At 38.4% G+C, this 14,762-nt stretch overlaps 1 protein-coding gene across 1 annotated transcript in view; it reads left to right on the top strand.

Moving 5' to 3' along the window:
- Positions 1-2,964: 2,964 nt before the first annotated feature.
- The window catches only part of LOC139714238 (calcium-transporting ATPase type 2C member 1-like), a 31,224-nt gene continuing 19,426 nt past the window's right edge, over positions 2,965-14,762 (top strand). The window contains exon 1 of the mRNA XM_071625954.1: positions 2,965-3,023. Within this exon, the coding sequence (XP_071482055.1) occupies positions 3,018-3,023 (6 nt within the window). The 5' untranslated portion in view covers positions 2,965-3,017. The remainder of the gene's footprint in view (positions 3,024-14,762) is intronic.

Genomic DNA, 14,762 nt, shown 5'->3' with positions numbered 1-14,762 from the left:
AATATTAGTAGGACACATCACAGAAAGCTTGGAAAAAATCGTACAATCCGTTCAAAAGTTATGATTTTTTAAGGTATCTGCACAGTCGCGGCTGGATGAAAAGACTACCACAGTGTATGATGTCACATGTGCACATTCTAAGGAAAATGAAATGAGAATTTCACAAAACCATACTTTTTGAATAAAGTTCACATAGTTTCTTTGACTTGCTACTGACGTATGTCAAGGGTAATATTATTCCCCCTGCCTTCTGAAAGAGAAGTCGAGTATCCTTTTGTAAGCGAAAATAATTTATGTTGAATTTTCTTTATTCATTCTTTATATCGTTGTACACATGTGACATTACAAGGTATAGTAGTCTTCTCATCCAGCCTCGACTGCATGAGCAGAAACTTCAAAAATTCATAACTTTAGAACAGATTGTCCAATTTTCCTCAAACTCTCACTGATGTGTTCTACTATTGTTGCTGCATTCACTCAACCCACATGCTATATAGGTGACAAATCTTTGTCTGGCTACTTTTTTGTTGATCAATTATACCAACCCTGATGGAAATCTCTTCAAATTCATAAGTTCTGAAGTCTCCTTTAAGTTTAACCAAAATCTATATATGTAGTTGCCATGGCAACATACCACTTAACACTAATGAAAAGTATTTCAAACCTCTATACATCCCGTTGATCAGTTGCACCTATTCAAATGGAATCTCTTCCAAACTGGAAAATAGCCTCCTGTAACTAACTTCAATTAAAAACCCTAGTTTTGGGTTGCCATGGCAACGCACAAATCAACAATAATATTTGACCCCTGGTTTATACTCTTGGTACCTTCTATACAACGTTCATATCAAATTTTGTGAAAATTGAATCTTCCTACCTGGAGAAATAAACAAAAACATGATTTTTAGAAAAAGTTCATTGACCTTTGACCTTTGACCTTTGGAAAATTCACCCCAAATTCAATCAAAATATTTTACTTGTTCTCAATATTCTTCCTGCCAAGTTTTATCCAGATTGGATATTCCTGACCTCAGAAATAGCCAACAAACCTATTTCACAAATAAAGGTCATTGACCTTTGACCTCTGACCTCCTTCCCAGCATCAATTTTCTTGGAGCACCCTATTTTTTGAGAAGGTACATCATGAAGTACCTTTGGTGAAAAAATCATGCTTTTGTCCGCCGTGTCACGATAATTTCACTAAGCCACCCCACTAAAAAGGACTCGGGTATCGCAGTTCTCGGCGTATCGCAATCCTCGGGTGTCACGCCCTCATACGGCTTGTGGAGTACACTGAATCACCCCTACGAGTAAAAAGCTAGCTAGCCGACGAGGCTCCCTGATCTGACTATCGGATCGAGATCACTGATCGAGATTTTGCTGAGTTCTTCAGATACCGCGAGCAGACGTCTTGTGACTCGTAGAAATCTCCGTGGAAATAATCTTGTGGGAACTGGTAATATGATTAGATTTTCTCTATATTTTGTTTCTGTTCAGTTGTTGGGCTGTAGAAACGTTTATCAATTTCAAGGTATTAGTCGGGCAGTTAGGTTGGCATGGGAGCTTTGCTGCGGTGCAGTTGATTGCACGAACATTGTACATTGTACGTATGCGTACGTCAGTTGCAAATCAATGAAGATATTTTGTTAAGTCCCATGTATTCAATTTCTTGTCTTGTGATATCAAAGTGAATTTAGATCTAGCTAGAATATCCAAGTGAACGATTTCAAAACGAGGTTTGTACTCACAGAAGTAGGTCTACTTGTAACCCTTACATGTACCAATATTTTATTTTACTATCAGTGTAGAATATATGGAGCTAGATAGAAACTCAGATATAAAATTTACATTCTACTTTCTAACCTCGATCTTGACCAAATGTGTAACGTTAGTGATAAATCTAACTCGTCGTTACTGATAAAATACATTGTCTTGAGCATCAGAAAAAGTGAACTTTAGTTTCGAGTAAAAGCCCCAATTTTCGGCCGGCCTCCAAAATCCAGACACTTACTACTTTTCACAAGCCAGCAAATTCTACTGTCACAACACACGCATATCACATCGTTTCACACACTGGCACACTCGTTCACCACAGGAAGGTGCCCGAGTCACCTCCAAAATTCCATTTAAAATCCCAAATTTTGCCGTAAAAAACGCAGCATCACCGCAACTTTTCCATAGTGCGCGCCAATTAGGTCCCTTGGAAAGAATCAGGGTCATCAGAAAAGGGCTAAAATTTGAAAAATTATGCCGTTCTGTTGCAAAATTTTTCGCTTATCGCAAGCCCAGAGTGTGATGGTATCTTTCAAAAATCAAGAGAAGAACAAAATCTCTGTACGTGCCGATGCAGCACTTGAATAAATGTACAGGTGCTGAATGCAAGTGCAGAGTCACCAAAATTCAAACACGAATGAGTGCCGCAACATCCCTGATGCAACCTTGCACCAACAAGGCATGGCGTGCACTTAATATTTTCAGCGGCCTTGTAATGTATGCGTAGTGACATTGCATACGTGTCAGAATTTTGAAGCAGCTGTCTGAATTTGGGGAATTGACAAGGTGATAAAATTTGGGGATTCTGTGAAATTTTATGATCAATGTATTTAACAAAATCAATATTGGGAAAAATAGTTTGATATATTTAACATATATTATTATGGATATGATTTTGTGGAGTATTATTTGAGTTTCAAACAAATATTGCAAAAAAGCTTAAGTGTCCGAAAATTGGGGGTTTTACTCTAGATGTCTAACTCTACAATAGTGATTAACTCATCAATTCAATCATAGGTTCAATAAAAAGTCAAAACAATAGTAGTTGAACTCACAAAATTATTAGTGATCTATCTTCTAGGGTATTGATTTATTTTATTTTCATTTTCATACTTCCTTTTTGCAAACCTCTGTATTGCACTGCAGTCTGTGGCTTTATACATTGTGATGGTTCACACTCCATGTTCCTGATCTGAGACATTCCTGGATTGCAGAGAACGGTGTTTAACAAGTAGACAGAGCACATGACGGTAAGATTTCATGTTGTAATCATTTGTCTTTATCATTAGCATATCAAGTTCATTGCTTAACTTAACAGAGTCAAGAAAACCTAAAACTGGCCATACAAATTCACAGTAGTATTCACAGCTTCAAAATTAAGGTATCCTTAAAAGAAACCTGTACTGACATTTTCTACTTGTCTGATAATTCTAATCTACATTTTTTGATGCCTTCAACTGGAAAGAGAGGATTCTAAAACCCAGGATAAGCCTGTAATGATTTTTTGAAAAAAATGAAAACGAGCAAGCCAAGGAACGATCTACACAATTTGGCATACGTCACAGGTGCCAACCTCCGACTTTAGCAAAACGAACTAGAAAGGTTCTACACATGTCAATTTACTGATGAAATCTCACACGAAGTACTGCAAAAACTGTTATTTAGTAAAATTGCAATATGGAGCTGAAATAAACATGTAAAACAATATTTATTGATTTTTAAAAGGAATCTCTTCAAAAGCTTTTTATTCAGATCAAATTTGTGGGGAATATTCCAGATATGCAAAATGAAATTGGCATCATTGTCCGAACGTGCTGCCCATAGAAAACTGTGTGTAAGTAACGTTGTACTAACTATGCATTGATGATGAGCGATAATGGTTCGACATCACAGTTCAAACTATCTAACGAAGATGAGGACTGAGTGATTCTTAAAACCTAAATCCAAAAAATAGTCCACGGCAATCACGGTTTACGCCTAGTTAGAAGAAAACGGCACTCAGTACATATAGACTCTAGACTAGAACTAGGACTAGGACTAGTGAGCAGTCAAGGACCGAGAAGATTCTACTCACCGCTCCATCGACAGCTGCACGTGCACAGCGCTAATAATAGGCACAGCGTAAACGTTTAGTATGCAATACATACCCCTGCTGCCAGAACTTGAAGAAAGTCCAGACGAAAGTCCAGACTCCAAGGTCTAGTGTTGCCGCTAGAGGCCCTTGTGCTGCAGGCCCTGTTGTTTCTGTGCTGAATTTTGCAGGTAAGGTATCTGCTTTATGGATTTTCAATGTTTTTGTGGTCGAGATAAATCTCATGGTGGTCGTATTAACACCAAGGACTAACTTAGATCTAGTTTTAGTAGGACCCATACCTCGGAAGAGTGGCCCGACCACGTAGATACAAACAGTGCTACCGCTTCGCGATCCAAGCGCTGGTGTAGGCATAGTGCTAGAGTACTTCCGTATCCATGTAGATATCTCAAAATTCACCCAACCAAATTGCACCAAAATCACAAGAAGTATTTTATGACTCATGTCCACTTGCTCACGCTAATTGGAACCAAATCGCAAGTTGAGAAGCGTAAGTGAAGTTGTCGACTTTCCTGTTGTCGCTAAAGACAATCTGCTCTGTACGACTAAACAAGAGTGACCTACTTGCCTGCGCACGCACAGACTGAAGTTAGCCATCTGATATCATGAGACAAATCTTTCAAGTAATCGGGAGCAAAAAATCAATTTATAAATTGTATGAGCTAAGTTGAATGAAAAATAAAGTTCGTAATTCACACAAATTGCTAAAATCATGACATTTTTTATACCCCCGCCAAACGAAGTTTGAAGGGGGTATATAGGAATCAGCGGACGGTCGGGCGGTCGGTCGGGCGGTCGGGCGGTCGGTCCGTTGCAAATCTTGCGTCGCGAACTACTTCCTCAGTTTTCAACCGATTCCCATAAAACTTGGCACAGATGTGTGCCTTGGGTTGTAGATGTGCAAGACGTATTTTTTGACAGTACCCAAAAGTACGTTGCCATGGTAACGGCATATTATGGGCAAAAATGGGTACAAATCTTGCGTCGCGAACTCCTCCCACAGTTTTTGATCAATTTTTATGAAATTAGGTACAGATGTTCGTCTGAATAGGTTAATGTGCAAGACACATATTTCCAAAGTGGCAAAAAGTGCGTTGCCATGGTAACGGCATGTTATTGGTAAAATACAGGGCAAAATGCTTCATGGCAAAACTGCTTCATCATTGTTCTTCCAATTCTCATGGAATTCATATTGAATGTTTGTCTTAGGATATAGGTCAGCATGACACATTTCTTGACAGTGACAAAAAGTATGTTGCCATGGTAACAGCTCACATATTATGAGCCAAAATGATGGAAAATTTTGTGTTGCAAACTACTTCCTCAGTTTTTGCCCAATTTCCATGAAACTTGGTACAGATGTGTGCCTTTGGTTGTAGATGTGCAAGACGCATTTTTCGACAGTACCCGAAAGTACGTTGCCGTGGTAATGGCATATTAATGGCAGAAGATCAAGGAAAGATCTTGCGGATTTAACTACTTCCTCAGTTTTTTGACCAAAGCTTATGAAATGTGGCTCACACCTTGATCTTGGTGGGAAGATGTGGAAGACATATTTTTCGGACGTGTGGGAAGCTGCGTTGCCATGGTAACGGCATATAAATGGCAGAAGATCAAGGAAAGATCTTTCGGATTGAACTACTTCCTCTGTATTCGACTGAAGCTCATGAAATGTGGCACACACATTGGTCTTGGTGGGAAGATATGCAAGACATATTTTTTGGACGTGTCGGAAGCTGCGTTGCCATGGTAACGGCATATTAATGGTGGAAGATCAAGGAAAGATCTTGTGGATTGAACTACTTCCTCAGTTTTTGACAAAAGCTTATGAAATGTGGCACACACAATAGTCTTGGTGGGAAGATGTGCAAGACATATTTTTCGGACGTGTCGGAAGCTGCGTTGCCATGGTAACGGCATTTAAATGGCAGAAGATCAAGGAAAGATCATTCCTTGGGTAAGACTGTCGTCACGGGGCGTGGGTATTAATCACCTTAAGTGATATTTCTAGTTTAATTTAGTTCCCGCGTAAATTCCCCGTTCGCACAGCACTAGTCGGCTAACTTCAGTTTTAGATTGTGCATATCGCGTTTACCAAGATCTCTTGCGAAGAGTGAGGTTTTTTTTAGTGACATCTTGAAATTCGGCGTCAATATTGATACTTCTCGATTACAGATTTCGTTCAAATATAATACGGTATTTTGAAATATGCTTAGAAGTATATCCTGTAATTTTGGTGCGATTTGGTTCAGCGAAATTTGAGACAGCTGCATGGATAGGACAGTACACAAGTGCCGCCTGCTAGCTAAAATTGGGCCTAAGCGTCGTCTGCTACTCGGCACGATTTAACGCACGCGTATGCAAGGGCTTGTAATCAGTGAAACATTTGGCACCTGTGACATCACGACATCCGGGCTCGTCAGCTCATTAGCATAATTCTCGCCCAAAAATTTTCATTTTCAACATGAAATTACGGACTAAATCGTTATGAAATTTTGATTCTGTTTGCACCGCTGGGTCTTTTAGAATTAAAAGAACAACATATAAAAAAATAAAAAACCGGTACAATGCCCTTTTAACATAAATATTGTGTGTGCACTATATCTATCAATGACCTCCTTAGATATTGCCTGGAAATGGGTGGTAAGTTTGAAAGGGTTTCATAATCATATACATTGTAGAACTGATTTCAAACTTTTCATGCACTGGAATGTCACAGCATCAAAGTAGAAACACCCATTATTGGCTTGTTATTTTGAGTGACGTGAAGTTTGTGAAACTGTGATGCTTTTTGATTGTATGAAGACTTCTCACACGTTGCATTCTAATATTTTTTTTTTTTTAATGTCAGAAATGTTAGCAAATTCTAGTGGGAGCATGCTCACAATTAAACAGTTCTGATCAGGATCATGTTCTCTACAGAGTTTTGAAATTGTTTTTAATTACCACAATATCAACGTACATGCTCCAGGCAGACTGGTTGTTTGGAGCTGGCTGCAGCTATAGTGAGTGCGAGTTTTCCAACTTACGATATACCAACTTACAATATATCTTCTTGCAATAGGCTCTGTTGTATTCGTGAATTCTGACCGAGATTTAAAATATATATATATATATATATAAAATAAAAAGCAATGTTTGGGGTTTAAAACTTTTAGCACTAACCTCATTTGTAATGTCAGTTCATTTTTTAATCAGATATGTCATTTAGTATGTGTGTCTCAGCGAAGTACCTCACATTTGTACTGTACAAGCTGTATTGTAATTACGTGATCAAGACAGCCTTTTTTGCCATTCAGAAAATGAGGAATTACAAGTGTTGATATTACATATAGGATTCATGATGTTTCCATTATTTGCTGGACATACCCAGATTTGTGCTACCTGTATTCAAACTTGTCCTTCAAATGAAAGATCCCTTTCTAACCTCTCAGGGATGAACTTCTTTCTTCACAAATAAATTATGTGACTGATTTGCATAATGCAAGAAGACAACATGATTCATATCTATGCAGTTGTCAGGTTTTAGCTGGGACTTGGATAGATGGAACTAATTAAGGAAACAACATTACTCTGACACTTGCAAGGCCTGTCAATATTGCCACTTATATGGGACAGAAAGTTGATTAAACAGGATATATTTTTCAAATGATATTTTTGCAGAACATAAATTTTGTTTAGGATTTATTTCACAAAGACAAATAATCAGTGATTTTACTTAGACACATGCATGTACCTAAAATTGTTGTCTTTGATGAGCGCATATAGGTACATATATGACATTCTGAGCATATTAGTAATATTCATCAAAGTATCGATGCAAGCTATGGTATGATGTGAATGCCTATTGATATGTATTGAACTTTGCATAGTTTGTGGAAAGCTCAATTTTTAGATTGGGACAAGGAGAAAAGTCTATACCTAAGTTGCCCTAGTCATGGCAACTGTACACACTTTTGTGGTCATTGATCTAATGCCACATGTGCAATATGTTGATTAGATTCATTGGTTTGTAGTACAGCTGTACGTATGATTAAAGTGTTTGTCAGCTACAGTTGTACAGCGTATGCATGATGTACCTGTGCCATGCCTGTAAAATCTATGAAGTATCACTGAAAAGTGAAAGCTGAGCAAATTGTTAACATGTGGGCACCAGTTATGACTCAAAGGGTCTAATAAAAACTGCTGAGCAATGTCAAAGTGAGTTTCATGCTGGCATGCATGGTTGCCAGATGTGAATTGATTGATTGACTTTCTTGAGCAGATGTTCAGCAGAAACATTGTAGCACCTAAGAGATACAATGTACATGTGCAGCACTCAACTGTTTCGTCATATTATTTACCATTCCCATCAAGATTTGTCTAGATATTGGGAACACCCTTCTAGTTGTAGATTCTATTCTATGGATATCAAATAAGACAGTTCGTACATGTAGTTCCACTTTGCATATGAGCAGAAAAAGGTCATTTGTACCAAGAGGCACGTTCGTTTTTAAATTCACTGAGATAAGCATCTGTCATATAATGATTATTCATGCAATCCTTGTAAATGTTGCTTGCTAGTTATGTATCCACCTGACAGCAAGCCTGGTATTTGGCAATATGAATAATTAGTTTTTTAATGCATTCAATGCAAAGCAATGAAATGGATGCTTCCCCAACGGTTGATTGAGGGACCATTCTGGTCACCTGGTCTATGCAAGTTCATTCATTCTTTGAACACGTATTCCATGAATTGTTACGTTGGGCAAGCTTAACGGTAAGCATAATGTCTCTTTGAAAATGAATGAAGTGCCTAACCAACTGAGAAAAAAGAAACGTCATTTGTACCAACAATGGCAACATGCCCATGAGCTAATTACGAACTGGCTTATAGATTTGGTTTGATTGTGGCAAGGTTCCACATTATTTCATCCTTTCATATTTATATTGCATTAATCGTTCACACACAATGGAATTGTTCTCTCTGCAAAGATGAGCACAGGCAAGTCCTGAGTAAGCAGGATGTAAAGTTATACTAGTGTTGTAAACAATAGCCAAGGTTATCACAGGATCACATACGTGTACAATGTATGGCAAAGAATGATTGTATCATGTACAGTATATCACTGTAAACTGATCATGTGTAACCACCCACCCCTACCCTTCCCATTTTAGGTGACCCGAGATAGAGTGTCCCGTGCACTTTTGTGCCTAGATTGGTTGCCTTGTATCAAGCAGTCTTGATATAAAAAACCTTTCCTAGCTCTGTGTTGTTGAAGGCTCAAATGGGTAGGAATCATCCTTGGATGAAGACAATCTCAATTTGTCTATAAAATGGTATTGCAGACTAACTCCAAGTGTCAAATTAAGTTTCAAATTCCTCTCTCTGGATTTAAGGTATTGGAACATTTAATTTCATCAATTAAGTAGTTGTTATTGGATTTTTTTTTTGTGGGTGGGGGGGGGGGGGTAGGGAGGAAATGGTAGTGTCATAATGGATGAGAAGTCAAGAGTTGTCTTCAGCGCCAAGGGTTAAGTACCGAATTACAAAATATTTTCACATTTTGAAGGGACAATGGAGAAATACAACACTGTGTGCATTGATCCTGTCTGCTTGTCTTATGTTCATGGAGATTAATGCAATCTCAATGCAATGTCTACAAGTGGCACTTGCCCCCCCCCCCCAAAAAAATACAATTTTGGGGGGCAAAAAGAGTTTTTGCTCCCCCCCCCCAAGTGCCCCCTGTAACAAATAATTAATCAATTATTTAAAGACCAATATGAACAATAAAGGCACTTTTCTTGTCTAAAAGGTGTCAATTTCATAACCGAAAATGCAAAATTTTTGCTCCTAATGGGGCAAAAATCATCATTCATTATTAATATACACTTTAATATCTATACACTAATATTTACTTATGAGTAAATTTAGTGTAAAGATGGTAGCCTCGCGCTCACGTCCTCGAGTGTGCCCCCTGAAACATACCTTTAGTAAACCTTAGATTTTCCCTTCTATGCTTTTTAGCAATATAAGAATAATTTTTATTGCTCGAACTATGTGATCAGGTTTAAGCTTTTAATGAATACATTTCAGACGAATGGCAAAGTGAAAGTGGCTCGCTCGCTCTGCCCGTACATGGTAAAATAAGTTATGATGATAGTCCTTCGCAGTGATGTTTGTTTTACCCCCCTCCAACACCCTCGCCAAGAATCTCACACCGTCACATAATGTACCCCCGTATGATATAATAGTAGTCCTTCACACTATTATTTTTTTTCGCCATGTTTAATTCCCTTGCAATTTGTTTTTAAATGCTCTATAGACACTGTCATGATATGACATGTTAATAATGAAGGTGGCATACATTTGTACACTTATTTTTTAATTGCCTCTCCAAAGGCATGGCGTGTTTGAGATATTGCTGACTGGAAGCAATTATTATAAGTTTATACCCATATCTTGCCATTTGTACACTTCTTGATACAGTGTTAACTGTGCTTCATATAATTTGTTTGGATAGTTAAGCACGGCTGGTGAAGAGACTAGCGTGCGTCTGGCGTGTTTTATGATGCATCACCACACAGCGAGTATTCGAGATGAAGCACTCATTCGCAACTTCCAGAACCGAGTGTCTTTTTGTAAGATTTATGCCAGTTAAGAAGGTGGGATTGTTAGACCTGAAAATCTATAGTTTTGTGACCCTTGTGGATCAATTTGAAAGTGCAAAGGGTGATTGTTAGATTTGTGGTTTGCTCGATCAGTTAGCATTCTTAGCTTCGATCGTTCATGACATTGACATTGTGTGCACATGCCTATTGAAAGTTTGATTGACGGCCCTTGAGCGTGCTGTAACTAGTGCAAGTTTAAAAGACATTTGGTGTCTGATTGGGGTTTGAGAAAGCGATATGGAGTGTTATTGATTGTTTGAAGAACAATTGTAAGGATTGATAATTGTGTTTGAGGTGAATTCGCAGTTGCAGTAAAAATAATGTGAATTCGGTCTGTTCAGGAACTATTTTATTAGTAATTAGCTGGCTTGGTGTTCCTTGGTAACCGGTTCACGCCAATAAAAGAGGCGGAGTGATATTTTGGGGTAAATATAAGGTGATACGGCTTTCGCATAGTCTCAAATTAGGCGCTCTTTGGTAATAATCACATATACTGTATAATGTCATTGCAGACGTTTATATTGGGAATAATTAAACAAAGTAGTGGCACAGTTTATTATTTCAGCCTGTTTCACATGAACAAACTCCTCGAGTGGCTGATTTATGGTAGTTAGGCAGTCCTGTGAGATGCAATCAAAGAATCATTCACATGTTAAACTTGCAACTGGTTTACCTATTGGTAAAGGTTGGATAATACATGTATGTTGGATGCAACAGATTTCTAACCAGTGATGTATTGATGATGAGCAAGGACTGTTTATGTAAAAACAAAGAACAAAACCCTGTATGAGCAAAAAGATATTTCATTGATACCTTTGGACAATATAACACAAAGATATAACAGCAACAGCTGATGTCGATTATATCATGACTTGCAAGATAGTTTAGACATGTGCATGAACATGAATGTGTGAATCTTTTTTCCTTTGGTGGCACATGCACATGTGAAGGAATTTGGTGCCAAAATTTAACAGAAGTTGAAAGATACACTTCAAGTGTATTTGTTATAGCATTCAGGGAAAGGTGAATGCATGTACAGTTGTATTGATTGGCATAACTTGTACACATAACAGAAAGTTGAGTTAACTGTGTTTATATTATGTGTGTTTGATCATTATTTCAGGTGTAACAGACACAGTTGTTGAATTTTACTACTGCATATACTACAACTAGCTACTAGTAACAGTATCTACAGCTACTACTGCTACTGCATATCGTACCATGCACCGCATACCACCGCACGTTACTGTTTTACGATATCATACCTCACTGTACTGCATTGCGTTACATTGCATCAAGTATTGTACGTCATATGCAAGAGAGAATAAAGGAAGCTACAAAGGTCTTTTATGGTAAACGCTCGTCCTACATCTCTTTATTGCAACAACGTGTAAGCCTGGAAGTTTGCTGAGTGAACCACAACAGACACGACTTTTGTACTCTGTTTTTACAAAAAGTCCCTACCGTGGGAGGGGGATATCCCCCTCCCACATCCTTTCCCCGCTCGGTTGCTTCGCTCCCTCGCCGAGGATCTCACACGTTCACATAAATGTAACCCCGTATGTTATAATTACAGTCCTTCGCACTATTTTTTTTTCACTATGTTTAATTTCCTAGAAATTTGCTTTTAAATGTTATATAAGCTCGACTTTTGTACTCTGTTTTTACAAAAAATCCCTACCGTGGGAGGTGGGGATTCCCCCTCCCACATCCTCCCCCTGCTCGGTTGCTTCGCTCCCTCGCCAAGGATCTCACACCGTCACATCAAAATGTACCCCCCCGTTGGTATCTTATAATCATAGTCCTTCGCTCTAAATTTTTTTTTTTACCTAAGTTTAATTTCCTAGTTTTAACTTTTAAATGCTCTATAAATGCGACTTTTGTACTCTGTTTTTACAAAAAGTCCCTACTGTGGGCCCCTCCCACTCCCTCCCCTGCTCGGTCGCTCGCTCCCTCGCCGAGGATCTTACACCGTCACATAAATGTACCCCCGTATGTTATAATCATAGTCCTTCACACTAAATTTTTCCATTACACTGTATGTGTAATTTCCTAGAAATTTGCTTTTAAATGCTGTGACTTTTGTACTCTGTTTTTACAAACAGTCCCTACCATGGTACCCCCGCTCGGTCGCTTCGCTCCCTCGCCGAGGTTTTCACACCGTCACATAATGTGCCCCCGTCGAGATTTTGCCCCTCACCCCCAAAAAACAAACAAACAAAGAAACAAAAACAAAAGTGTTCCCGCGCGCTTGTATGAGAACAATTCAGTATATAGGCACGAAGATGATCAGAGACTTTTCTTCATGGCTGATACATGTGTCAAACCGAACTATTAAAGGTGAAGAATTGATTGTTTTTACGTTTGAAAATATACCCCTCCCAGAGTGAGACCCTATCCTGCTTGGTTGCTTAACTCCCTCAGAAAGGTCCTCTATTTCCAATTTTGAACCCCCACCCCCATAAAAATCCTAGTTACGGGCCTGATATATGTGGATTGAATGGAATACAGCAATATTTGTAGAACACACAGTTCGCTCAAAAGTTTTGATGTTTCAAAGTTTCAAAGTTTTGGTGCAGCCATTGTTGGATGAGAAGACTACAACAGTTTGTGACGTCATTACAGAAAGCAAAATATAAAGAGAATTCAACAAATATTTATTTCATTAAGAAAAGTACACATTTGTTTGACCTGTCATGGACATACATGTGATGTACATACCAGTAATATTAAGGGTAATATCATTGCCTCTGCCTTCTGAAAAAGGTAAGTCAATTGCTCTGTCATTATGCTAGAAAACCGATTTTGAGAAATTAAATGTAAAATTTCTTATATTGTTGTTCTGCTGTGATGTCACAAACTGTTGATATTCTTCTCATCCAACAATGGCAGTACAAAAACGTTAACAATTTTTAACATTTGAAGAGGTTGTCCACATTTTCTCAAACTTGACTGATGTGTTCTACTATTGATATTGCTGCATTCACTCAATCCACATGTTTATTTTGGGGAATCTTCCCTCTAATGTCCAGTTCTTCTATGATGTACATGTATATTATGGATTAGTCTGGTATCCAGTACAATGACAGTATAATGGATCTAGGCATTTCCTCTATTACCTCAGCCATAGCAAACTGAAGTAGAGACACGTTTCCCTCTTCATCTCTGTAAATAAATCTCCACCACAGTTGGGCCAGGGATGTATCAATCATTTCCAGCTCAACCATATTGCAATCACTCACAAGTCCTATCTTTTTTGTTTGATTGTTTTATTGTTTGTTTTTTGTTTTAAGGATAGTTCTGAGTGCCTGCATATTTCACAGGGTAGAAATTTGTTTTGCAGAGCTGAAAAAGAGGATGGCATTTGATATGGCTGTGCTCTCTTACCTTGATGGCAATGTTGTGTGTCTGTGCAGTCTGGGCAATCATGTGCATGTAGTACATATTTTTCACAAGTTGTGCCTTCAGCAATTAATTATTAGGTGGATTTGGTACCTTATATACATCTATGTACATCATTATCATTACTGTTATTATCATGAAAGTACACATGACTTGTATCAGTCATTCTGTGTGATTATATATTGTTATAAAATGGGCTTTAGAATCTCTGCAATCTGATGGGTCAATTGTCATGCATTGATTTTTACTGATCCACAGTGAGCCATGCGTCCAGTAAAATCTGAACGCATGGCCATGCGTCCGGTAAAATCCGAACGCATGTCTCAAGTCTTGTACAGTGTTGTAGGTGTACCGGACGCATGATGGGGGAAATGGTTGTATTTCATGAATTTACGGGCCCATCTTATAACACAAATGATGCACAGGCCTATTTCGTGGATCAATGAGAATTGGATGCTCTCGTTTAAATTTGGAACAGTCTAAAACCCACTCGCTGTGCTCGTGGGTTTAAACAGTTCCAAAGTTAAACTCGTGCATCCAATTCTCACCGATCCACTCTGTCCTGTGCATCATTTGTATACTAATATCCTGATAGTAATTTGTATAGTATACAAATGACGTATAGGTCTGAGTGTGTCAGTCGGAATTGTGTGCATAAGGTAACTATGGAATGCTTAACCCACTCGGCTTCGCCTCGTGGGTTTAAGCTAAATTCCATAGTTACCGCATGCACACTATATTCCGACTGACGCACGAAAAGACATGTGTGTCATCTGTTTTATAGAATGGGTAATTTTCTTGCCAAAAACCCATTTTTCTATCGTGTTACCCAATGACAAATTTA

This window comes from Diadema antillarum, unplaced genomic scaffold, assembly GCF_040938485.1.
Source record: "Diadema antillarum isolate AM-2024a unplaced genomic scaffold, OU_Dant_1.0 seq00002200_RagTag, whole genome shotgun sequence".
Taxonomy (NCBI): domain Eukaryota; kingdom Metazoa; phylum Echinodermata; class Echinoidea; order Diadematoida; family Diadematidae; genus Diadema; species Diadema antillarum.
The sequence above is the reverse complement of the archived record's forward strand: the minus strand, read 5'-3'. Positions and strand labels throughout refer to the sequence as shown.